At 33.8% G+C, this 26,744-nt stretch overlaps 3 protein-coding genes across 4 annotated transcripts; all 3 read left to right on the forward strand.

Moving 5' to 3' along the window:
* The first annotated feature begins 12,861 nt into the window (after positions 1-12,861).
* On the forward strand, positions 12,862-14,925 carry LOC145109574 (Ribosome recycling factor). 2 transcript variants are annotated; one of them, XM_079046764.1, is made up of 8 exons: positions 12,862-13,147; positions 13,485-13,658; positions 13,742-13,857; positions 14,006-14,097; positions 14,197-14,218; positions 14,292-14,360; positions 14,454-14,585; positions 14,679-14,925. In XM_079046764.1, exons 1-8 carry the CDS (start codon positions 12,946-12,948, stop codon positions 14,757-14,759), a joined length of 888 nt encoding a protein of 295 aa, XP_078902890.1. In that variant the 5' UTR covers positions 12,862-12,945; the 3' UTR covers positions 14,760-14,925. The 2 variants fall into 2 exon arrangements, with proteins under 2 accessions (XP_078902890.1, XP_078902891.1); XM_079046765.1 differs by having other exon boundaries at positions 13,022-13,147; positions 13,427-13,658.
* A 466-nt stretch (positions 14,926-15,391) lies between these two features.
* On the forward strand, positions 15,392-19,027 carry HEMG2 (Flavin containing amine oxidoreductase family). Its single transcript, XM_079046766.1, has 18 exons — positions 15,392-15,551; positions 15,673-15,712; positions 15,890-16,025; positions 16,111-16,176; positions 16,313-16,363; positions 16,449-16,505; positions 16,670-16,728; positions 16,805-16,841; positions 16,957-17,022; positions 17,148-17,188; positions 17,264-17,390; positions 17,463-17,636; positions 17,713-17,787; positions 17,863-17,986; positions 18,070-18,178; positions 18,395-18,469; positions 18,611-18,717; positions 18,833-19,027. The coding sequence occupies exons 1-18, from the start codon at positions 15,521-15,523 to the stop codon at positions 18,934-18,936; spliced, it is 1,479 nt and encodes a 492-aa protein (XP_078902892.1). The 5' UTR covers positions 15,392-15,520; the 3' UTR covers positions 18,937-19,027.
* A 3,233-nt stretch (positions 19,028-22,260) lies between these two features.
* LOC145109576 (putative inactive leucine-rich repeat receptor-like protein kinase At3g03770) lies at positions 22,261-25,583 on the forward strand. Its single transcript, XM_079046769.1, has 6 exons — positions 22,261-24,270; positions 24,329-24,572; positions 24,642-24,853; positions 24,925-24,953; positions 25,037-25,148; positions 25,236-25,583. Exons 1-6 carry the CDS (start codon positions 22,816-22,818, stop codon positions 25,464-25,466), a joined length of 2,283 nt encoding a protein of 760 aa, XP_078902895.1. The 5' UTR covers positions 22,261-22,815; the 3' UTR covers positions 25,467-25,583.
* Positions 25,584-26,744: the final 1,161 nt, after the last annotated feature.

Genomic DNA, 26,744 nt, shown 5'->3' on the forward strand with positions numbered 1-26,744 from the left:
AAATATCAGCCGCTGATAAAATCCATAAGACAAATTAAATATACTTCTATTTTTTTTCGTCTTTGTCTGCAATGCATTTCATATTGATATAATAAAATATCCTAATAAAATATCGTTAAATAAATATTAAATGGTATATAGTAGTTGTAGTTGTAAGATCTATATATTATATGAATTAATTTAAAAAAAATAAATATAAAGATCTAAATATTGATAACTTTGAATTTATAAAAAATAAAAAAAATAATGAATTATTATAATATAAATATTTTTTATCTTTTAAATTTAAATATATAAATAAAAAAACTAATAAACTTTAATTTTGAGAAATTGAAATTAAAATGTAAGTTCATTAAAGAAATTGATATCTATTTATTGTCATTATTACATTAAAATATTATGTAGAATTTAATAAAATATAACAACTCCTAAAATGACATATGAAAAAATTTTAATTCAAAATAACCATAAAATGACATTTGACAAATTAAATGAGAGTGTGACATATGAAAAAAAAATTTTCATTTATTATAATAGATTATTGTAATTATTAAATTAAAATATTATGTATAATTTAATAAGATAAAGTAAAAGTAAAAAAAAAAAAACTCATAAAATGACATGTAAAAAAAAATTAATTCAAAATAACCACAAAATGACATTTGTCAAATTAAACGAGAATATAAAAAGTAACAAAAAAAAACTTTCATCTAATATAGTAGATGTCACATTTTAATTTGACAGAAAAATTTATAGAAAGAAAAAGTAAAAATTTATTTAATTTCTCAAATCATAAATAGCTTTAAATTCGTCTCACATGAGGACATACCCAATTCACGTGTGAGTAGTGAATGTCGATTAAGTGTGTATTAGGGTTATAGGGTCGTCTTATTTATTTATTTATTATTATCTTTTTTTTGAAATGTTTTTCTGAGTGAAATAAGTTCGATAAAGTTATTTTTTTAAAGAAAATTTTGTTTGTAAAATTACAAACTTTTAATAGTCTTTTCATAATTTATCTTATAGGTTACATTTAAATAAGTTTAGTAGGATCCTTCAATAACTTAAGTGTTTTTATAGTTTATTTTAGTTGACACTTACTTAACATTAGAAAATCTTCTTATCATAACCATCAACTCATCAAGTAATTAGGTTTTAAATATCGAATTTAACTTAAGTTTATTACTCTCAAGCTAAAAAATTACGGTAAACATATTTGATCCTTACATGACCCAAGTAATTTTGTATCCAACTCTTTATTTATCTAATTAGCGTTATAACTCCATAAAGAGTATTCTTAATTTGAATATCTATATACCTATTAAAATCTAGATATCTTTTTACCATTTTATAAGATATCACTTGTTTGTCAAAGGTTTCATGTTATCATGTTATCATGTATTAACTTAAAAGTTACATGAGTTTATCTAAAAATAAATAAACAAACATGAATATCTAACAATTTTAAAATTTTAAATTTATAAGAAAAAAATAAAATATTAATTATAAAAATTGAAGTGTTTATTTATCTTTTAAATTTAAACTAATAATTTAAATAAATAAACAACTAAAATAGTTGAATTCAATTTAGAAATTTAGAAATTGTAAAAAAAGTTGCATTAATGAATTGGAGATACATTTATTACATTTAAGTATTATATAAAATTTAATAAAATAGAAAAAACCACAAAATTACACATGGATATAACTTAATTTAATTTACCACGAAATGACATGTGACATAATGGATAAGAGGATGACAAGTGACAAAAGTATTCTCATTTATTAGAGAACTAGGCGAATCCCCGCGCGTTGCGCGAGAATAGAATTATATAGTTAAAATAATAAATTTTACCAAATTATTATTTAATATTTCTACTTTGAAACAAAATGTTAGTAGTAAAGCAAACATATAGTTAACATATTAGTTTTATTAAACATTATAGTTTAACTTTTAAGTCATTGTGATATATATAACTATTTGATAGTTTTATAAACCGTTTAAAATTGTGTAAATTATATATCAAATAAATGATAATATAACGGGTAACAAAACGTATGAACAAAAATATGAACTGCAACTTTTAGTAACATAAAAATAGAAAAACATCTATTATAACATTTGTATTAAAAAAGATATATATACAACGAATAATAAAAAAATATGAAAAAAAAACACTATAATTTTTAATAACATAAAAACACTAAAACATCTATTATAACATTTATATTAACTATTCATATTAAATCATAAATCTCTTCAAATACATTAATGTTTTTAATGAGCAAAACTTCACAACTTTATAAAAGAAAATGACAATAAAAAATTATTAGTGATTACTAATTAATAATCATAAGTTAAAAACTCTTGAGTTTTAACTAATAAATATACATAAATTAGAAAACTCTTGAGTTGTAGTGTGAGTTTCAAATGAATGCGGTACTTGAAAATGTATATTTATTATTATTATTATTATTATTATTATTATTATTATTATTATTATATTCTTCTAAATAATTGGTTTTGATGCATCATTTTAATCCCTTCAATTATTAAACATAAAGATATTTAATTATAAATTTATAACATACATAGGTGCATATACATGTTAAACAAATCACATAATATATATATATATATATATATATATATATATATATATATATATATATATATATATATATTCATAAATGTCATATGTAATTCTTGTGGTAGTAATATGGATAAATTACTTTCATATGAAGAACATATCATGATAAGTCTATCATAATTACATATCAAATGTTCAAAATTATGTTATCTTTTAAATATTGTCTTTTGAATATGTTGTGTAGGATAACCCAACAAAAAAATAATAGAAAATAAACATAATCAAAATAGAAAAACTACAATCAAATAAATAAGAGCATTGGATGGTTGAATATATAAATAAAGATATTACATAAACATACATTTAAATCAAAAGAAAAAACTAACATTCGTCAACTTTGCTCAAACAAAAAAACCTATATCCATTTTATGAATATTCTTTCTTCATTTAACACCATTCAACCATATAAACTTGATGACAATTCTTCACTAACCTGCAATCAAAATATTTTTCTTGAAAAAGAAGAATCAGAAAGATATTCCAAGCAAAACATTGATCTTTGGAGAGTCACATTCAAGATTGAGTAATACACACAAATCACATATAAAGATTAAATGAGAAACTGAATATAAAGAAAGAATAGAAAAGCATCATTTGTTTTGGTTGAAAGAAAAAATCATATTATAATTATCATCGATGCGACATAACCCATTTCTTCAAATCATCATATTTGGATCGTGAATGCTTCAACTATATGAAAATTTTTGAATCACAATATCTTCAAATCCTTCTTACATGTAAGATTTTATATAACACAAAAGACACAAAAGATTGGTTTTTTATAGTAAACTTTTCACTAAATGCTAATTAAACATAATATAAGTTATAAAACTTTTGAGTGTTAAATCATAATTAAGAAAACTTTTGAGTTGCATTAGTTAAAAAAGGGGGTTTCAAATGAATGTGGTTTGAGAAAGTTAAAAAATGAGGGTTTCAAATGCATGAGATTCAAGAAAAAATGCTAGCTTTATAAGTATGTATGATATTTTCTTTTAATTTACATGCGACGGTATAATAAACAACAAAAACAACATAACTGAATATCATATCGATTTGAACAGTTTGGCTTAAATTAAAACATAAATTGATTACAAATATAAGGGGAGCAAGAACTGACTTTTAAAAAGTGTAGAACAAAAAAATCGATTTTCAAAAATCCTGAAAAAGAATCAAATGTAATACAACCGATTTAATCTAATCAGATTTAATAAATCTTGGGTTTTCATCCCCGTCAAAAAGATGCTTTATTTAAGATCTAAAAAAAAGTAATTTGCTAGTATTTTGCTTTGTGTTTTAACAGGAGAATCGAGTAGACAGTGACATTTTACTCTATGGGTGTGTTTGGCACGGAGTTTCTGAAAGTATTTGGGAGCTTCTAGCTTTTAGCTTTTGACAAAACGCTCTAGTTTAAACAAAAAGCTTCGTTTGACAGTACGGGCGTTTAGCTTTTAGTTTAAACAAAACGCTCCAGACCAAAAAGCTACTTCATGTAGGGCGTGTTCGGCAAAATTAACTGGTAGCGGGTAGTGGGTAGCTTGTAGCTTGTAGCGTTTTGTTAAACGCTGCATGAAGTAGCATTTGGATTTGGAGCGTTTTGTTTAAACTAAACGCTAGAAGTTTGTAGTGCCGAACGAGACTTTTTGTTCAAAATGGAGCGTTTTGTCAAACGCTAGAAGCTAGAAGTTAGAAGCTCTCAAATGCTCCGTGCCGAACACACCCGTAACGTTTAACAAAACACTACTGAGCTTTTGAAATCAATTTCTATAATTATCCTTAAAAACATATTTATATATTTATTTAATTTTAATCGATTGTCATTTTATGTAATTTATATATTTCAAAAGCTTTTAACTACTTTTGTCAAACACGCATATAACAAATAAAAGCTACAGTTTCCCGCTACCAGCTACACGCTACACACTACCCACTACCAGCTACCAACTACCAACTACCCGCCACCTGCTTCCCGCTAACAACTACTTTTGCCAAACACGCTCTATGTAATTTTCATGAAATTGATATGGACTAAAAGGTAAAGACGTGAAAGTACAAGGGGTTAAAGTGAAACTGCTAACCTGCAAATATCAAAAGAAATTAGGAGAGGATGGGTTTAGTAGAACCCTAGTAGGTGAAGGATACGAAGTGTAGACGATGAAGATCTGAGAAGAAGAACCGTCAAATCCAGCTCATGGCGGTTTCAATCAAGCGTGCAATCATATCCTTTCGCAACATCTATTCATTGATTCGAACATCTTGCCCAGTTTCTCACTTTGCAGCTTCTTCATATTTCTTGAGAGGTGTTCGTGATCTGCGTCCAGACGTTTCCAGTTCGTCGGCGATTGGTTTTCTATTCGAATCCCGCAGATCATTTGCTAAAGCACGGAAGAAATGTAATTCTCTATCTTATTCTTCCAATCTACCTTGAATATGAAAACCCCTAACACGCATTTAAAAAGATACATATTTTTTTTCTCCAAGGAATAACACCCTGGAAAACGTGGGACAAATCAGAGTGTTCCACTTGTCCATCTGACGATAGCCACGGTCATCATAATATCAAAAGATTTCCCTCTAGCTAATGAGGGGATGAGGCAAAAATACGTGACGGAGGATCCTCCAATATAGATCCGCCACGTCGCACCTCACGAAGGAATGCTCAACAAAATCAGTTGAGGGGCACACACCTCTCAAACATGTATAAAAGGATCCTTCTTCCTCACGAAGAAGGGGATAACTCTTTTTCCTGTGATTTACTCTTACTTCTCTCAGATCTCGTTCTAACTTGATCGTCGGAGCTTCGTCCCGGGAATTCCTCCCGAACGTTAACTAACGATCATCTTTCTCTTTCGCACTGTGATATCAGGATAAGAATTCTGCATAGAACCCATCAACGACCTCAATCAAACCATCTCCGAAATATCACAATAGATGGAAACATACGAATGGGCCAAACCTCACCTGGGAAACAGAGAGTGACATGATGAGTCGCCATCCACATCTGTTTGCTGATGCATGATTCCGGGACGGAATCATCCTTAGGAGGAGAGAATTGTAACGCCCGTGTTTCTAGGCTATGCATTAGTGTAATGATGTAATAGTTAGGGTCAACAATTGTAACATATTTTGAAGTAATAAAGAGGAATTACTTGAATATTATGTGAATTATGTGAATTTATGCGCATTATACTTATTTATAATATATAATAAATTAAGAGTGAAAATAAGCGTCAAAAATAAAATAATAGATAAACCTATTATCTATGAATAAAGTCATAGTGGTCGTGACAAGGATTCCGAAGATATAAAGAACGCCGAGATCCGAGTTATAACGAAGAAGTTATGACCTGTCGAAGTTTCGCGACAAAACCAACACGACGTCATGTGACGTAAAAAACGAGTTTATGATAAAGTACTTTTTATCCTTAGCAATCTAAACGAAGGTCGTAGTATGCGTTAAACCAAGAGTGTGCATCAAAAGAACGTCCAAATCTGACTTCGTATGAGGAAGTTATGATTTTTTCTAAGATTTGACATAACAATATGCAGTCCGGAATTCGAATATTAGATCGACCGATTTTTAGCTGACACAACCTAAACGAGAATCGAAGATCTTATTAATAGGAGCTCAACAATAAAAAGACAGACGAAAACGGACGTCGGATGACAAAGTTATGAATTTTTAATGGACTTTACCTATCTAGGCCTGTTAAAATATAACTTTAAAAATAAAGTCAAAATTAGCCGACAAAGTCTAAACGAAAGTTGTAGAGTACGTCTCCACCTGTGCGTGGATATAAAGAACGTCAAAAACGGAGCTTGTATGCGAAAGTTACGGAATTTAGAAGTCGGGATGAGCTGTTGCGAGGATGGGTGACGTGGCAAAATCTTGGCCTTTGCTTGCTCCCCACGGCCTCGCTTCGGATCAGTGACACATGCCCCCCTCGTACGCACAGCGTACCTGGTACGCACAACGTACATCCGAGGTATGCCCTACGTAACCGAGGACCCGGTGCCTATATAAAGGATGCGAGGGTTGCCTTCATTCTTCACACCATCACCATTCTCTCTCTAACCTCTCTCTAAACCTCCCCAACCTCTAAAACTTCTAAGTTTTAGAAGAAAGCCCTGGATCGCCAGAAAGCTCCGAGAAAAAGAGCTTTTCGACTCGCAAGTTCTGCCCCCGCAGAGCCCGGTTTCTAACCAAACCTCCCGGTTAGTAAATTATGCTTACCTTACTTTAAGTATAGCTTAGGTTTAAATTTATTATCGTTATTGTGAACTTATAAACTATATATATATATATATATATATATATATATATATATATATATATATATATATATATAATATACAAAGTGTTATTATAATATCTTTTAAGTACTCGCGGTACGGGGAATCTGGTTTGAAGGGCCGCATAAGGTTGTTGGATTTCAGAAGTGCTATAATGCCAAAATGGTCCTGCCTTCCGGTGTTTCATGTTTGACCCCTGCTTGTACATAGTGGTTGAAAAGTATTGTTTAACACTTATAAAACAATATCGCTCGTAAATAGTCGTGATAAATATTAGACTAAAATCTAGTGGTAATAATACTAGGTTTCGTTGAAGGAAACTATATTGTTAAGAAGCGAAGCGTTGTCGAAGTTGGAATCACCACTTTAACAAGTGAGTGCATAGTTACTTTCATCTTACACATATATATGAAGTATTTAATATAAATTACGTGTTATGTGTGCGTATTATATGTGTTCTTGATATCTATGACGGATGAACGAGTTATATATGTTTTAAATGATTTAAACTGTATATGTATTTTATATCTACCAGAATGTTCGGTAAAACATGGGTAGATGAAATAGTTGATGGGTGATAAAATGATGAGAAGCCTCGATGTTTACGATTATCCAGTCATCTAGAGGAGTATAGATGACGACCACAGACTATTCTAGATAATCTAGTGGAACGCTGGCAGACTCGCAACCTGTAGGTGTTTATTTGAACTACATGTTCACTAGATGTACTCCATCCCCCTCATGGTTGCCTTATTTAATATGTATTGTTGAGGAATCCCCTAAGCAGTGTTGTCACCCCGATGAAAATCCTTAGGCTAGGTCCCTTATAATAGATGCTTTAGGGACGTAAGGTGAGGATAACGGGAAGGGGTAATCAGGTTGAATGATTTGATTAAATTAATAAACTTAATTATTGTGGGTTTGAAAACTCTATGTGCTTACCAGGCTCCCAAGCCTGACCTACTCAGTTTCTTGTATACAGGTAGTGGCAAGAGAGCACATGAGTGATGGTCAGATGAGAGATCAATGGATTATAGGCCACTTGAATAAATAGATGTTGTAAGGTCTATGTTGTTCCTGTTTATGCTTTCGATCTGTATTGACAATGACATCTCGGGGTTTTTAATATAATGAAAATACATTTATTCATAAATGCTTTGATAAATTCTTTATCATAATTTTGGGAACAAATTCCGCAACATATTTCTTTCAAAGTATATTCTTATTTTAATTAAAGCATAACCAAATCAGTCTTTTCTGGACGTGAAAATGGGGATGTCACATAATAAATAAATTGAAAATTATAGGTTTGCATGTGGTACATATATATGGACCTATACTTCGGGGTTGATGCGTGGAATATTTAAGAAAATAAAAAATTTTAAACTATTTAAGCAGGCCAATCCCAAATCGACGAAAATACACAAGTATGATTCCCGATTTTATGCTTCCGTTTAAGGTTAGTTTGCAATGTAAATTTAAATAGTTATCATAATTTCGTTTTTTATACCATAATAGCATCGTACTTCTGTTTGTATTATATAATACCGTTGTACTTTCATTTTCATATTATAATAGCATCATACTTCCCTTTTTTTACATAGATATGGAGTTTGGAGACGTTCCCAGAGGCAAGACAATATTATATTCACATGCCGACAGAATTGCTACGAATGAGGTCGTGGAGAAGAAAAACACCATTATCTTGGCTTTAATGTCGTCGAATAATCAATGTGTCTGTGGTATGGTTTTTTATATTATAATTATATATAGTTACAAATTCCGATGTTTTTTCATGTTAAATTAACAATCTGATTTTGTAACCTAACAAACAGCCTGTTGTTGTCGTGGCAAACAAGACGGAGATCATGGAGCCGTTTTATATTCGCTATGTGAATTTGACTCTTAACCATGTAGAATCCCCCCCACGAAAACAAAGTCCACCACCTATTGTTACCTCGCCTCCTCGAAGAAAGAAGTACAAGTCAGAAACATCTTCGACTGAAACAACCACAAGTGCGTCTACCTCGCACCAGCCTCAAGTAAAAAAGACGTCATATGTCAAGCGACACATTAACCAGGTCGGTAAAGAAGTAGGAGACTAGCACAAAGACATTAACGAAGCATCTAATAGGTGCTGTGGTTGACTTAACTTCTAAAGTAGACCATGTATTACAGAAAAAAGATAAACCACATATAGGGTTTAGTGGTGGGGAGGACATGGTAAATGAAGATGAGGAAGAAACACATTACCATGGTACGGGGATGAATTATGATGATACATTTATGCATGGTTTGGAGGGGGAATTTGGGCCTACAACTATGGGGAAATATGTTGAGCCGTTGCCGGATGTGGTTCAACATCACAAAAAACAGTCACTTTTATTGTTAGGAAGCAACGAACAAAGGGTCTTTCACGGTATCAGTGGACGCCGTACACAGTGGTATTAATCTAATCTAAATTTGGTGTATTTATAAAATATTACGTTGTCGATCGTTAATTAACATTTTAATTTTTTAGATTGACTCCACACCAAAATTGAAGAAAATCACCAAACCAATGGAAAAAAAAATAGTGGAGTGTCCCGAAAAAACAAATGAAGAAATTGTGAATGAAGACATTGGTGATGTTTCAAATCATCTACTGTTGGACAGTCTTCATGTAACATCCCAAAATACAGATAAAAAAAATTTTGTTTTTAAATTCATTCAAAATATACGATAAGCATATCAAAACAGTCGAAAATGTATCATAGCAACAATTTATCAGAGTACAAATTCCCAATATCACATAATGCAGAAAATCATAGGTGGATGCAGTGCGATCAGACCGAGACCTTCCATTTCAAGTTGGAAGTACCTGAAACATAAACTGAAAATCGTAAGCACAAAGCTTAGTGAGCCCCCCTAAATACCCCATACCATACAAACATACAGCCAAGCATATTTGGGTGTTTGCAATCCCCCTTCAGTCTATTTCAATCGGATACAATCAAACATATTTGGGTGCTTGCAATCCTCTTCAGTCTATTTAGGGATGTCAAAAAGTTATGTGGGACCCCATTCTCGTGGGGGCCTCGTCCCGTTTGGGGGAATTTTTTTAAAAAAATCGGAGGCGGGACGGGGGCGGGGGCAAGGTTAACCCCCGTTTTAATTTCGGGGGCGGGAGTGGGGGTAGGCAATCCTGTCCCGAAACCCTTATGGGGACCCCGCTAATAAATTACACATATATTTACATATATTAATTATATAAATATAATAAACAATAACATGATTTTGAGCTTCCAAAATTCATCAAAAAACATGTTTTTAAGTTGTTAGTATAATGTTGTGAAGATGTCATAACTTTTTTATTTTCTAACATGTAAAGTTTTGCTATAAATAATTATTTGTTACCTAACAAATAGCTTCTTTTACCCTAAATAACAACTTCTTTTAGCCCAAAAAAAGACAACCCAAATCAAACGGGGGCGGGGGTGGGGTTAATAAAGGGGATTCGGGGGCGGGGGCGGGGGTAGGAAGGCTGAACATTTCGGGGGCGGGGGTAGGGACGAGAAAACGAGGAAATTTCAGGGGCGGGGGCGAGAGATGCACTCTCCGTCCCGTTTGCTCCTGTTGACATCCCTAAGTCTATTTCAACCGGATACAGTCAAGCATATATGGGTGCTTGCAATCCCTTTCGGTTAATTTCAACTGGGTACCGAGTCTATTTCACCCCTACCACTAACACGTAATATCATAACAAAAGAATCACAGAGTCATCAAGCAAATACATGCATAACTAACAGTTGTCACGAAGACAATCATCATACTACAACATAAACTAGTGGGCCGACATTTGTGCCTTCGACCCACGGATATGGTGAAGGAAATTCATCTTAGACTGAAGGTATCAAATCACACTCAGCAGCTGACTTGTGAAATCCTCTCCCTAAGTCACAAGTATAAAACCCTAATTAGAAATTAGGTCAATATTCTAACCCGAGGGTCCAAATCCTAACTCTTGACTTAAAAGCAAAAAGGGTTGCTTAAGCCTTGCCTTATTGGGCCTGCCCCACCAAGGCCCAAATCCAAACTAGTCCAAAAAGGCATTCTAAGCCCAACTACAAGGCCCTTAAGGCCCAATGTGGCCCAAAAGCTCCCAAAATGGCCTAAAGCCCAAAAATATCATGTTAATACCAGTAGGCCTGAGGTCCAAACATATACAAGGCAAAATCCCAACAAAACTTGAGCCCAAAAACCTCTTAAGCCCACAGACTACATATGTACGGCGTACATGGCTAGTACGCTATCAATCCAAAATCGAGGCACTTGCCCAGTACGCACAGCGTACCCAAGAGTACACCCGACGTACTGGTCAGTTAGCCCAAAAATGCCCCAATGTCTTAACCCATTAAGCTTTAACGTCCAAAACTTAGATCCAAGCTTAAAAAAGTGTCTTAAGCTATAAAGTCGCAAAATTTATGCTCTTGCATGCCTTAATGAGACTCAAACCATGAATTAAGCCTTCTATCCTTATATGATAGGATGTTATAGTAGTGGTATACTGGTTAGAGTGCTAGTAGACTATTTATCATCTACTGGAGTGCCATAAGGGCTGTATGTAGTCATATAAGATTGCATGAGAACTCTTGATCTAGGTTTTCTTGATTGTTCCTTGTTTGGTTGTGGCTCTAGAGTAGGATCATCTATTTGGGTGGCTATCTCGCCTCTGGTTACTTATGGTTACACATTTCATAGAGGTTAGCTGGTGGGGGGACGGTGTGATGGGAGAGGACTAGTAGGCGGTAATAAGCTGTGTGAGTGATGTTTACCTGTATTATGTAACTACTTGATCCTTGATTGTTAGTATGTCGATATATTGAAGTATTGGGTTGAGGCGATCCTACTTTTTGCTGTAGGCCAAGACACCTGGTGCAGGCCCGTTGTAAGCCGTAGGCACGAAGGCTTCGGGAAAAGCGGTTGGGTTGAGACAGTAGGCCAACAAACCCTGGGTATTCCAGTCCGATGACTGATTGGACCCGTTGCATGTTGGCGTTCCAGTCCGATAACTGGTTGGGCCTAGGCATTCCAGTCTGATGATTCTGGGCCATTATGCATGCTTGTATCTTTATCGTATGGGGTATTTTAGGGAAAAGTCACTAAACTTTGTGCTTACCTAGTTGTTTATGTTTTTTTTCTAGGTTTTATCGGTGATCATGGGAAGACGAAGGCGGGACTGTACACACTCATCAACAACACTGAGGATTCCGCGTTTCTTATATTACTTTGATTTTCAATAAATGAATTTTGGAATAAACAATTTTCTTAATAATGGATTTATAATTGGGATGTTTTACTTTAATAAAATGAAAATTTTTGGTTGTGAAAATGGGACGTTACAAAAAGATGTGACTCCATGTAAAGAAAATTTTCCATCTTCCTGTTCCCAAACATCTCAAATTAGGACGTTCGATGACAATTTTATTTGTTTATTTAACGTACCTGAATGTGCTATCGACTCTGAAGCAAAGGCAACTTACAATCAAGAAGACGAATTACTGAACCTCTTAATGATGTTGAAGTTTATGTCGAGGGGGAGATTGTTTCTTATTAAAATGATCATGTTAAGGGGGAGAGTGCTTCTAATATGAATGACCGGAGTGGAGGAGGAGAGTGTTCCTACTCTTATTACTCCTACTGATGAAGATCAAGTTGTTTCGATTACACAATCTTGTGAAGGTGAACCAGTTTAATCCGAAATACCAAATGATGATAGCTGGTATTTTCCCTTGCATTTAAGCGGAGAATCGAGTACACGTTGACATTTTACTATATGTACCTTGCATGAAACTGATAGGGACGAAAAGTTAAAGACGTGAAAGTACAAGGGGGTAAAGTGAAACTGCTAACCTGCGAATATCAAAAGAAATTGCGAGAGATGGGTTTAGTAGAACCCTAGCAGGCTACAGATACGAAGTGTAGACGGTGAGGATCTGAGAAGAAGAACCGTCGAATCCATCTCATGGCGGTTTCAATCAGGCGTGCAATCATATCCTGTCGCAACATCTATACTTTGATCCGAACATCTCGCCCGGTTTCTCACTTTGCAGCTTCTTCATATTTATTGAGAGCTGCCTGTGATCTGCGTCCAGACCTTTCCAGTTCGCCGGCGATTGGTTTTCTATTCGAATCCCGCAGATCATTTGCAAAAGCACGGAAGAAATGTAATTCTCTATCTTTTTCTTCTAATCTATCTTGAATATAGAAAGCCCCTAACACGCATTTAAACAGAAGCTGGGGTAAGATGGATTATTGTTTTAAATGAATACGAGTTTAAGGTAAAATTCACACTGTTTAATGAAACGATCCTTTCACTGTTTAAACGAACGGAGTGGTCTCACTGAATTTCCCCCTTTCTAATTATGAATTACATCGCGATAAAGAACTGAGCGATTGGTTGTATATGAGTACAATTGAACTCTAGAGTTGCTTTATATTTCCAGTCTATGCATGAAAATCCGACATTAGCCCAACAGAACGATCACTTAACAAAGCTTTCAGGGGATGACGATGACAACGATGAACTTGGTGTTGCTAATGGTGATGCTGGCAGCAGAATTGAAATTGTGAATATTGGGCCAATTATCAAATCAACTGCTATCTCTGAGATGGAGGCAGCGATTGATGCAGTATCAAATGAACTCAGCAAATTGCGCACAGGAAGGGCATCAGCAGGTGCTTATAGTTTCTTGATTTCGCTAAAAGCTTGCTCCTGATTACTCTATTTATCTTTCCTTATTTTTCCAATTTGTGTGTAGGAATGCTTGACCATATCATAGTAGAAACTGGTGGTGTGAAGATGCCTTTGAATCGGATGGCTGTTGTTTCAGTTTTAGACCCTAAAACTCTGTCAGTTACTCCATATAATCCAAATGTAATAGTTTCTATCCCTACTTTTAGTACCTAATCTGCATTTGCAGGATGTAGTTGCCAATATCCAATATTATGAACAATTAGACTATGAAAGACAACTTAAATTCAGTGAATGCATTGTATTCTGACAGTGCACTTAAATTATCCAGGCCCTGAAAGAACTAGAGAAAGCCATTGTTTCTTCACCATTGGGTTTGAACCCTAAGCCAGACGGTGAACGCTTGATTACAGCTATTCCTCCGTAAGACACTAAAATCTCAACTCAAAATTTTACTTATGTTGTATCTTGGCTACTAATATAGTATGTATATTTATATTTTTTCATCTTTGCAATAAGCAGCATGACCAAAGAGCATATGCAGGTGAGATTATTTCCTGTATTTTAAAAACTGATTTAGCAATTTATGTGTCATTAATGTTTATGACTTACTCCAGGCTGTGTGCAAAGTGGTAGCAAAGTCTTGTGAAGATGCCAAACAAAGAGTTAGAAGAGCTCGCCAAAAGGTATAGGAAAATGTTGTATCTTGGTTATTACAATGTATCCTTTTGTGCCTAATATATTAAAAAAATATATATATGATAATACTTGTTTTACAGGCTTTTGACTCGATAAAGAAATCACTGCCTAAAAAATCAGAAGGGAAAAATAAAGGGAAAGATAAGGAGAATATTAAAGCAAAAACGGTTTCAGGGTTCTCATCAGATGATGCAAAACGATTGGAAAAAGAAGTAACACTAAATAAATACATTTACTCTAATTAAGAAATTTGAAATTTACAGTTATTGTGGTTATATTGGTTGATTTTTTGTTCATGTTTTCAGGTTGAAGAGTTGACTAAAAAGTTTACCAAGTCGGCTGAAGATATATGCAAAGCTAAGGAAAAGGAAATTACATCAAGCTGAGAACACTATTTGCCTAATATTTGATGTTACTTTTGAGGAAATTCCACATAATTTAAGGATCGAAGCATAAATTTAGGGTGTTCAATGCAAAGGATAGTTTTGGACTTTTTTGTATATGTTACACATCTTCATTTGTGCTATACTATTGGATATTTGGTGTGTCGAAGGGTTTGAGAGCATTATATAACATGTGCGTGCTACGAATAAACAAAAGGTGTAGAAGAATGAAAACTGAAAAAACAAACACAAAGGAATAAGGTAAAATGTAAAATACTTGTATGGTCAAATATGTATTAAAAGGATATATGGAAAAATAAAAAGACAAACTTTTAATAAAAAAAAACAATGTTTTGAGGCTTGACCGAATAGAAAGTGTTATTAAGGAAAACAAGTCAACAACTAACATGTAGGTTTAAGCGTTGTGCACAAAAATTAATAAATAAAATGCATGTGAATTTTACAAATTTTTATTTTTGGGATAAATGCAACAAGCAAATGGGTACGATATAATTTAGCCCATTACAAAGAAGCCCACACGTCTAAAACAAACAGAAACAGTACAGGCTTACAGGAAAATTTAGTCCATTACAAAACTGACTCGCAGTCGCACACAATTGAAGTGGAGTGGATTGCACGCAATTACTTTACTCGCGACCCGAACCGAGAAAAACATCTACTGTACTAATCCGATTGGTTATCAGAATACCAGGCGAGTTTACCCACAGACACAGACACAGACACAGAGACACCAACCAACAACAATGGCTTCACCCACCACAGATGAAAAGCAAAGTTAGGGTTCTTGTAATTGCATTTTAATACCGATTTTCTACTTGTATACGCCTTTGCAAGTATAATTGAGAAAACAGTTGGATATATATAATTAACCATGTGGTTTTGTATTTTGTAACAGGTCCTGCTAAGAGAGTTGCCGTTGTTGGTGCCGGTGTCAGGTATGATAATTTATACTGAATGTAGAAAATTCTGTTGCTCATTTACTATATCAAGTAATTCTGTTGATGTTTTTACTGAATTGCAATATCTTTATCGGTGTAATAATCGGTTTAAGAAACCAAAAGCATTAGTGAAATTCGCATCGTAACATGAACTAATTAGTTTATGTTTTTCAGTGGGCTTGCTGCTGCCTATAAGTTAAAGGTACACGGATTGAATGTGACTGTATTTGAAGCCGATGGGAGAGCAGGAGGGAAACTAAGAAGCATTTCACAAGATGGTTTGATTTGGGATGAGGGTGCCAATACTATGGTATGTATCTCTTATTTACTACAATATTAATATCAATCTTAGCAATTGGTGATGCTTACCTTACATTTTACCTCATATCATACAGACTGAAAGTGAGGCAGATGTCAGCAGTTTGCTTGATGATCTTGGGCTTCGAGATAAACAACAGTTTGTAAGTGAATATATATAATAGCAGTCATACATGTCTGTTATAATGAGTATTTCCATTTTATACCTTGATTGAGGTCATTGTTCATGTGTGTATATATATTCTGAGTCCTACTCCTACCATATGTTTCCTATTGCAGCCACTTTCACAGCACAAGCGTTATATTGTAAGAAATGGAAAACCTGTACTGGTATGAATTATGAAATATGAATATCTATAACCTGTACTTGATTTCATATACTTTATTCGTGACTATAACTCATGATTGATTGCAGATACCTTCTAACCCAATTGCACTAATCCAAAGCAGTTTTCTTTCCACTCAATCAAAGGTGTGTTAGTAGCATGCCAGATGTTATTCTGATCCTACATTCTCATATTATCTTTTTAATGATGCACAATTAATGATTTAAGACAACTCTTTATATATCCTATTTATTGATTCGTGTCAGAAGTTGAAGATTTATGATTATAAAGTTTATTGGGTTTGTTGCAGTTCCAAATTCTTTTAGAGCCAATTTTGTGGAAGAAAAATACATCCGACCCTCAAGAAAGGTAATATACATACATTTCATCCACTTGAAGTAGTTATAAATGAGGCTTTTAAGTTGTTAAACATGTCCTTTTGCAGTGTTGCAGGATTCTTTCAGCGTCATTTTGGGAAGGAGGTATTTGTATATCTGTTTTTGTTCTGATTATGAAAAAACTTAAAAGTTTTCATTTCTGTTTTAGTTGTTTAAAAGATTCTCCATGCTTATAGTTATTAATGTTTAATAATGTAAGGTTGTTGAGTATCTGATTGACCCTGTTGTAGCGGGAACAAGTGCTGCAGATCCCGAATCACTTTCTGTGAGTAACTATATCCCTATTGCTGTAAAGTTTTTGAGGAGATATATATATATATATATATATATATATATATATATATATCTACTTTTGACATAAAACCACATTCCCTTGACTTGTCCACACAGATGCGTCATGCATTTCCTGAGCTATGGGAACTAGAGAAAAAGTATGTTTCATTCTTTTTTTCTTCCAAGACTATCTATCAGTTGAATGCATGAATACTGATGTTCATGGCACATAGGTTTGGTTCCATCATTTCTGGAGCTGTTCAATCCATGTTGACTTCCAGAAGTGGGAAAAAGAGTCCTCCTTCAAACAGCAAGCGTAGGCGTGCACGTGCTTCTTTTTCATTTTTTGGGGGAATGCAGGTGAGATGGAATGCAGTTATGAGTGAGATATCTGCTTGGTAATTTATTTATGGTTTGTTGATTCTTACACAGACACTCACGAATGCACTGTGTAAAGAGGTTGGAGAAGGTGAGCTTAATCTCCAATCCAAAGTGCTTGAAATGTCGTATAGCTGTGATGACGGGTCAAGAGTTGGGAACTGGTCAATTTATTGTGGTCCAGATGAAGAAAACAAACACCAATCTTTTGATGCTGTAATCATGACAGTGAGTAAACACTCAATTTATTGGTTATTAAGCTGTAGGTGACTGCAGCAGCTTTATAACATGTTTATGAAATTAGGCTCCACTTGGCAATGTGAAAGAAATGAAGATTACAAAAAGAGGAAATCCTTTTCTGCTCAATTTCATACCAGAGGTATGTATATCATATATGAAAGAAATGGATTTTTTTTTAGTTGAGATTTTTAAATAAAAAAAAATAAAAAATCAGGTGAGTTATATGCCAGTTTCGGTCGTAATTTCGACGTTCAAAAAGGAGAACGTGAAGCGGGCAGTTGAAGGATTTGGAGTTCTTGTTCCTGGCAAGGAGCAGAAAAATGGGTTAAAGACACTAGGTAACCAAAGATTAAATGATAATTCTTATTATTATTATTATTATATAAAGATAAATAAAAAATGTGTGGTATTATTTATGCAGGCACTCTTTTTTGTTCCATGATGTTTCCAGATCGTGCCCCTCAAGACTTGTATCTTTATACCACTTTTGTTGGAGGGAGTCGAAATCAACAACTGGCCAAAGCCTCGAGGTATTTTAATAGTAAAATTGTTTGAATGTTTGTTAAATATCTAAAATGATGCCCATAGGCCATATCCAATAATATTGGTATTGGATGAGATGTATCTGTTCACTGTTTGTAGTGATGATAATGGGCAATGTATACTACTTTCTTTTCTTGCAATAATTTAAAAACATATGTATGTATATTGATTTTGTGTGTACTGTAACTGTACTGTAATGATAGGGATGAGCTGAAGCAGATAGTAACTTCCGACCTCAGACAGTTGCTTGGTGCAGAGGGGGAGCCAATTTTTTTGACGTATGTTTTATTATTATTATTATTATTATTATTATTATTGTTTTAACATATTAAGATGTAGGGTTTTTCTACACCCACACCAATTTATCATGAGTTTCTTTGAACCTGTGTTTATGATACATGAGTGGAATTGCAATGCAGACACTATTACTGGAGCAAGGCATTTCCGTTGTATGGGCACGACTATGGTTTGGTTATGGATGCAATTCAGAAGATGGAAAAAGAGCTACCTGGATACTTTTATGCAGGTAACTTTGTTATTTATTTATACATATTTTAAATATAATAATAATAATAATAATAATAATAATATCAAAGAAAGTGGGTTGGTTGAAATGTTGAATGCCACTAACTAACTAACAGGTAACCACAAAGGAGGGATCTCTGTTGGGAAAGCCATATCATCTGGATGCAAAGCGGCTGAATCCGTGATTTCGTATTTGGATTCTTATTCAGTTGACAGTTGATAGATCGATGCTGTATTAATTATTAATTACTCCTAAGTTGTATTAACCACTCCACCTTTAAAAACTAATTAATTGGAGTATTATTTATTAATTACAATTTACAAACAACGCCTTCACTTTCACTTTTCATTCACAAGTCAACATTATGAATAATGATTGTCCTGTCCTGGAAAGATAAAGCCCCATATTGTCTCCAAATCTATATAAGTATATATCAAAACCTATAGTTTTCCGTTACAGGGATCAGCTTTTTCTTTTTCTTTTCCCTTTCTCCTTTTGTCTTAATGTCTTTGTCTTTTTTTGGATCATATTTGTATGATCAATATATCATTGAAAACAATTCGTTACACTGAGATTCAACATAAATACCGTTTGCTAATCTTTTTGTATTGCAAAACTAATTTTTTAAAAACTAAATTCATAGTATTTTATTCAGATTTTTTAGAATTACGCTTATATAATCAATCATTTAATTATTTAAACTTGTTTTACTAAAAAAAATCTTGCTTTTGCTTTGATTATTGAGTAATATACAAAAAACTACTCGTGAATCTAATTTGTGATTGAATGATTTTGGATAAGTTTGTACCTAGTTTAGAGCCCATGAAAGCTGAAACTATAATTAGAATTAAAATATTCCCAAGTGAAGATAATAAGTTTTATGAGGTAGATGGAAGTAGTAATTAAGTTATTATGGAGGACGGAGTCATTCCCTCCCAACCCACTGTCACATCAATTTTTTGTCTCCTCTTTTTCTTCATCTTTCCCAACCCACAACACACGAAAATCCGATATTTTTCAACCCACTCAATTAAAAAAAATACAAAATAACTAAGGTACAAGTTTTAAAACACATTGTACAAGAGAAAATGAGAGAGAGAAAGTAGAGGGAGATGATGAAGTGAGTTAGTGAAACCAATTAAACAACTCGCTGAAGTGGGAGTGTTACCAGCGGTAACTCTATAACTCTATTGCTAATTAAAATTTTACCTTGATTCTTTTGTGTTTTTTTTAATTAAATGGGTTGAGTGAGTTAAAAAAGATAGGGTTTCCGTGTGTTGTGGGTTGGAAAAGATGAAGAAAAATAAAAGAGAAAAAGTGATGTGACAGTGGGTTTAGTGGGTTGGGAGAGAATGCCTCCCTCCTCCCTTAAGCATAAGACCATCTGTTATACCGACAACGACCATGATTTGCATCCACCTCCACGTCACCACCACCTTCCTTCCACTTTGAACCTGGTATACTCTCTACAGCGAAGAGAGATACCCGCATGAGAGAGAAGAAGAAAGAGGAAGATAGAAGAAGAATACTTGATTGGTCGTGGTGGTTTGTGGTCGAGACAACGAGTGACCACGATCGTTGTACAACGAAGCAGACGGGGTGGTGTGCACGCCCGTGGTGTTGGTTCCAGGTGGCAAGGAAGGCTCTCCGTTGAGAGTACACCGGACGACCTAAGGAAAAATCACATCACATAATAAACGATAAGACACATATCTTAGTCCCTATACGAAATTATCAAGTCTATCGTTACTAAAATCTTTTTATCAGTTCTTACTTTACATGTCATGTTTAGTTTCGTTTCTTTTAAGTTTTAAGCGTTGGTCGCTTAAGTACTTTGGCTTTTTGTTTCTTGTTGGTCTACATATCATATAAGTGGTTTCGTATCTTGGAAAACAAACATGTAATCGTACAAGATTGAATATTAGATGGAATATATCCACCATATTCCATTTTCGTGAAGGCGTTTCAACACCCAATAGAACCAAGAGACAATTTTTTCAAGAGAAGACAGGGAGCACGTAAGGATGTGAAATGTGCTTTTGGAGTTCTAAAGTCGAAATGACACATAGTTGAACATGCGGCACGACCTTATCAGTTAAAACTCTACGAGATATTATGTATGCATGTATCCTAATGCATAACATGATAATTGAAGATAAATGACGAAATATTGCGGAGTATTTAGCTATAGAGTCTAGATACATGCAATTTCAATTAGAGACAGTTGAATATTTACATAGAGTCGTTGATATTCAAGACGCTTGAAAACGGAAGCAATTTCGAGAAGACTTGACAGATTATATGTACGTTGGTAACCAAGATGAATAATTTAGGGGAAAAAATGTATTTTTATTTATTTTTAAATGTTATTTGTTTTTTGTTTTAAAATCAGGACTATCGTATTTTTTTCTCGTGTAATGTTTGGATTTAGTTTTTAAATGTTATGTTTATTTTAAGATTTATTAAATAACATGTTTTATTATATTATATTTATTTTTTATAATTATTAAAAAATCAAAAAAAGAAATAAATAAGAAACGAAGCGAAAATAAAATAGAAAAAAATAAATCGGAAAAAATAAAACTGATGACATGGAAAATAATAAGTATTATAACATGTTGTCTATTTCCTCAATTGGTGTTGTAACACCATAAGTGACATAACATATAAGTGACACATTTTTGATATGATAACACCCCTTAACATGTTGTCTATATCTTTCAGCCGGTATATTAAAAAAATAATAATATATATACGGATATTAAGGGACAAAACAAAATAAAGGAGAGGCTATACCCTGGCCTATACTTTAGGACTATAATCAATTCATGTATGAGTTATTGAAGTTGTTGTGTGCGGGTCACCCATACTTAAAGCTAATATCAGTCCAGTCCTTTGGAATTCAATAAGGTCCCCTACATACAACACTTTTAACATAATTGATACTTTTCCAACCATTTATCATTTTGTAAAGTAAATTTGTAATCGATCTTTCTTATTATATTTGTAATTTAGTTAAATCAGAATTAAAAATACTCTACTTATTTTGAGATGAATAAGGGATATCTATTTACTTGTCACGTTAAAAGTAAAATAAGTGATTATTTATAAAATAATGACAAGTGTGACAAATAGGAGAAAAATCATGCAAGCTTCAAATAGGTCACAATAATGGATGCTATTATGATCTACAGTTTGTAAAATCTATAAGAAAACTCTCTTTTGTATATAAAAAAAGGTTAACGCGAATAGTAACAATATTCATTCATATAATCATATATAATAGCATTTTTTTATTGCAACCTTATAATAAAAATTATTTTTTATTAAACTATTATGCTTTATGACACTCTATTTTTACTTTGTATTGTAACATGAAAAAAGTAAAAATATAATGTTATAATTAACATATCAATAAAAAGATCTAATACTTCTTGTATTGTACTCTATATACAGAAACTAACATTTATATAAATAATTACGCATAGATTGTTTGTAGCGGATAATGAACAAAATCCTCATAACTATATCCAATGAAACGTGTCACTTGAGACAGGAACAAAGAACACAATGATTGTGCATATCGAGTTTCGTATCTGTCTTGAAACAAAACCAGCCTCTTATTCTTAAATCAAATCAGGATCCGAATGCCGTCGTTACTCAACCACACCCGACCCCCACAAATACAATCCTTTCTTTTTATTCTTCTTCTTCTTCAATGGCAGCAGCTTTCCACTAAATGCTTTTGCAGTTTCTTCTTCTTCTTTGTGTTCGTTCAACTACCCCCATTACTCATCTCTCTCTCTTTTCTTGCTTTTATTTCCAACACCCATTTCTCCCTTTTTCTTTTACTCACTAAAGGACCCTTCAACACCTTGCATTCAACAAAACTTTATCACCCTTTCATTTCTTTCTTTCTTTACACGTTTTGCATAATTCATGCTTAATGCTTTGTGTTGGGTATGTATTTACCCCATTTCTTAGGCTAATTATGATCCAATTTCAAGATTCTTGAATGTGTTTTTGAATTCCTTTATGAAACGGGTCACTACATTTTGATTCAGTTTCAAGATTCTTGAATTCCCTTAAGAAATTAATATGTTGTACTGCTTCTTTCACATACTCTTCATTTCATGGGGTTTCATGACCTCAACCACCCACGCATTAGAAGCCACTCAATTTCAACTTCTTCTTCAGCTAAGAAAGCATTTGGAGTACCCAATTCAGTTAAACAATTGGGAAAATTACACTGGTGATTTTTGTTACTTACCTTCAACTCTTCATGTCACCATCAGATGTGAAAACAACTCTCTTACCCAGATCAAAATCATGGGAGATAAAGATAAGCTTTCAAATGCCACTCTCTTTCATGGGTTTGCAATTCAAAATCAAACATTATCCGACTCTTTCTCCATTGATTCTTTTGTTGTTACTTTAGTTAGATTATCGACATTGAAGGTTCTTAGCTTAGTATCCTTGGGAATTTGGGGAAGACTTTCTGATAAAATCCATAGACTCCATTCACTTGAAGTCTTGGATATGAGTTCAAATTTTTTGTTTGGTTCTGTCCCAAATGAGATTTCAAGATTACAAAAGCTTCATACTTTAACATTAGATGGAAATTTCTTCAATGAATCTATCCCTGACTGGTTCGATTCCTTATCAAATCTTACCATTTTGAGCTTAAAGAACAACAAATTAACGGGTCGTTTTCCTTCTTCAATTACCAAGATCACAACAATTACAGATTTGTCTCTTTCACACAATCAACTTTCTGGTAAATTACCCGATTTAACTACTTCATCTAATCTACGTTTACTAGATTTGAGGGAAAATCATCTAGATTCTGAACTTCCATTGTTGCCTAAAGGAGTGATTACAGTTCTTTTAAGCAATAACTCGTTTTCGGGTAACATTCCTGCGGAATTTGGAAAACTTAACCACCTTCATCATCTCGACCTGTCATCCAACTCACTGATCGGAACACCTCCATCTGCTGTATTTGTTTTGCCAAACATCACCTATCTCAATCTAGCATCCAATATGCTAAGTGGGTCTCTTCCGAATTCAATCAACTGTGGAAACAAATTAGGGTTTGTTGATATTTCTAGCAATAGGTTTACGGGTAAACTTCCTTCTTGTTTGGACACACTATCTAGTAATAAGCGAGTTGTGAATTTCACTGGGAATTGCTTGTTTGTGGGCAATGGAAACCTAGAATCTGATTGCAAAAGACACATGACAAAGAAACCATCTTGGGGTAAAGTTTTATGGATTTTAATTGTTGTCATTTGTTCGGTGATCTGCTTGGTATCATTCGGGATCGTGCTCATAATCTTTCGCAAAAGATATCATTCAAGAGAGACAGTCACGCTACACCACACGATATCAAAAGAAACCGAAGACATCGCGCCAACAGGGATCATATCCGAAGCATCAGAAGTAGGGACACAAGTCGCTCCATCATGCCGAATCTTTTCCATCGAAGAATTAGCAGAGGCTACAGAAAACTTTGATCAATCCGCATTTTTGGGTGAAGGGTCTATAGGAAAGGTACTTTGTTTCATTTCATGTATATCCATCAACTAAAGATTAATCGACTCTTTTACAGCTTTACAGGGGAAGATTAGAAAATGGAGGCTATGTTGCTATACGATCGCTCTCATTATTCAAAAGATCTTCGATTCGGAACCTGAAAGTCCGATTGGATTTGCTTACAAAGCTTCGACACCCACATTTAGTTAGCTTCTTGGGTTATTGCATTCACGATGGTGGAGTAGAAGATTCGAATTCTAGCAGAATCTTTCTGGTATACGAGTACATTTCTAATGGAAACTTCCGAGCTTTTCTCTCAGGTAAAGTTACTAATTCTCAATCATCATGATTCATGAGTTACTTTTAAATAACTTGAATTAATCCTGCAGACAATGGTCCAGAAAGAGTCTTGAAATGGCCAGATCGATTGGCAGTTCTTATAGGTGTGGCGAAAGCTGTACATTTTCTGCATACAGGAGTGATCCCTGCTTCTTCAAGTAATCGTTTGAAGACAAACAACATATTGCTTGATGATTATCAGATTGCAAAGCTGAGTGACTATGGAATGTCAGTCATCACTGGAGAGCTAGAACAGTTTGAGGTGTGTATCATCTTTCAAACTCTTGTGTTACCGAATTTGTGTTTTAAACTAAATTAAATTTTGTGATATAGGCAAAGGGAGGAGATGGACCCAAATCATGGTAACCAACTTTTCTAAAGATTTCTCTTTTTGATTTGTTTTACACAAAAATAAAATAAAATATATCAAGTTGTGTTGTTGCAGGCGTTTAAAGAAGTTGGCAGATGATGTATATGATTTTGGATTCATTCTGCTTGAAGCACTTGTGGGGCCTATAGTAAGCGGGAAAGGGGAAGCATTTTTGCTAAATGAAATGGTATAGTCATATTATAGTGACTCTGTGATGATTTGATGGGGGTGTTTTTGTAATTTGTGAAGAAATTGTTTGTTGAATTTTGAACAGAAATCTTTTGGAAGCCAAGATGGAAGGCAGAGGATTGTGGATCCGATGGTGTTAACAACATGCTCTCAGGAGTCTTTATCGATTGTGATATCCATCACAAACAAGTGTATATCACCAGAACCAACAAACAGGCCGTCATTTGAGGATGTGTTGTGGAACTTGCAGTATGCAGCTCAAGTACAGTCAACGGCTGATCTTGACCAGAAATCAGAAGGTGCATCACAGTGTTGATTGTATTTAAAGTTTTTACTTCATTTTACCAGCATCTGTGTTTGTTGTAAAATCAGAAACACGATTTTGATCAAGAAGAAGAAATAGGAGACCCAAACTTGAAGTATTTATACTAAAGCTAGAGCCCTGCTAATTTACCCTAACAAATTTAATTACTGATAAAATTTTTTTTTTTTTTAAGTCTTAACAACTAACTATCATAAAATCTGGTTTACAAATCAACATCCCCTCGAATTCCTATTTTCCACTTCAGCTTGATGAAGGCATCATCCTTCAATATTTAAGTGTATAGGTTCCATGATATATTGCTTATATAAAACCCACTATATGTATACAAGGATAACTACGGAAATATGCTAATCATAATCCTAACAAATATATAACAAGATTTCTAAGATCATGACTAATTAGTTAGGCTATTAGTCCATTGCAGTCGAAGCGGGAGGATGTTGGATTAAAGACCGGGTCGAAAGTCTTCGAAAAGTGGGTGAACTTAATTTTTCTCATACAAAACACTTTTATTTGAGCCAACTTGGTCATACAATAAGGACTAGTAATGCATGATATGATTAATCCCAAGACCGATATGTAACGTTATGAGTGTTAGGATGCAGTGCCATCAACCACAAAGTTATATAGACCGACAAGGACCAAACTACTATGCAGAGTGGTTCACACAATTATGAAGGGAAATATGGCGCAATCCGCACTAGGCCTATCCTAAGCCCATACGGTTAAACAATAAAGTTTGGTATTTAAGTTTATTGTTGCATTATTCATGCCTTATTCGACTTGGATGAATTCCATACATACTAAGGCTTTTTAGAGAGCGTTGTAGGGCATCCAATCCATATTGTTAGGTTAACCACAATATGAACTATCATTCTACCAAAACAACACGAGTAAGACATTAGAGTAATGCTACTTCGGCTTCATACTTTTGTGAGTCCAACTCTACATTAGGAGTGCTTTACGACGGTTAGAGAATCATTTTGGTTCTCCATGGTTAAATATTTGGTCTTAATGGTTCAATGGTCGATTAGTTGGACGTTTATCAGTTTCATTCATATATATGTTGTCGTTGTCATAATGGTTATGATTGTACCAAAACCCTTAGAGCCTTCCATTGACATCATGTTAGTATATTCAAAGGTTTGATTTCAGTTCAAAACGAGTATGAACTCCGATGATGAGAATGAAAAACAAACAACACCCCAATTTTGTCGTGGTGTGCAGGCCGCTGTGGTTTTGCTTTATATACAATGCGAACCGCTCTCG

This window comes from Lactuca virosa, chromosome 4, assembly GCF_052849685.1.
Source record: "Lactuca virosa cultivar CGN04683 chromosome 4, Lactuca_virosa_CGN04683_v6, whole genome shotgun sequence".
NCBI lineage: Eukaryota > Viridiplantae > Streptophyta > Magnoliopsida > Asterales > Asteraceae > Lactuca > Lactuca virosa.

Bases quoted from the DNA above. Each gene is read 5' to 3' on its own strand.
- LOC145109574 (XM_079046764.1), top strand. From the start codon at position 12,946: ATGGCGGTTTCAATCAGGCGTGCAATCATATCCTGTCGCAACATCTAT. The intron at 13,858-14,005 runs GTAATAGTTTCT...TAAATTATCCAG, and splicing joins TTACTCCATATAATCCAAAT to GCCCTGAAAGAACTAGAGAA. The intron at 14,586-14,678 runs GTAACACTAAAT...TCATGTTTTCAG, and splicing joins CAAAACGATTGGAAAAAGAA to GTTGAAGAGTTGACTAAAAA.
- HEMG2 (XM_079046766.1), top strand. From the start codon at position 15,521: ATGGCTTCACCCACCACAGATGAAAAGCAAA. The intron at 16,364-16,448 runs GTATGAATTATG...GATTGATTGCAG, and splicing joins GAAATGGAAAACCTGTACTG to ATACCTTCTAACCCAATTGC. The intron at 16,506-16,669 runs GTGTGTTAGTAG...GGTTTGTTGCAG, and splicing joins TTCTTTCCACTCAATCAAAG to TTCCAAATTCTTTTAGAGCC.
- LOC145109576 (XM_079046769.1), top strand. From the start codon at position 22,816: ATGTTGTACTGCTTCTTTCACATACTCTTCATTTCATGGGGTTTCATG. The intron at 24,573-24,641 runs GTAAAGTTACTA...TTAATCCTGCAG, and splicing joins CTTCCGAGCTTTTCTCTCAG to ACAATGGTCCAGAAAGAGTC. The intron at 25,149-25,235 runs GTATAGTCATAT...AATTTTGAACAG, and splicing joins CATTTTTGCTAAATGAAATG to AAATCTTTTGGAAGCCAAGA.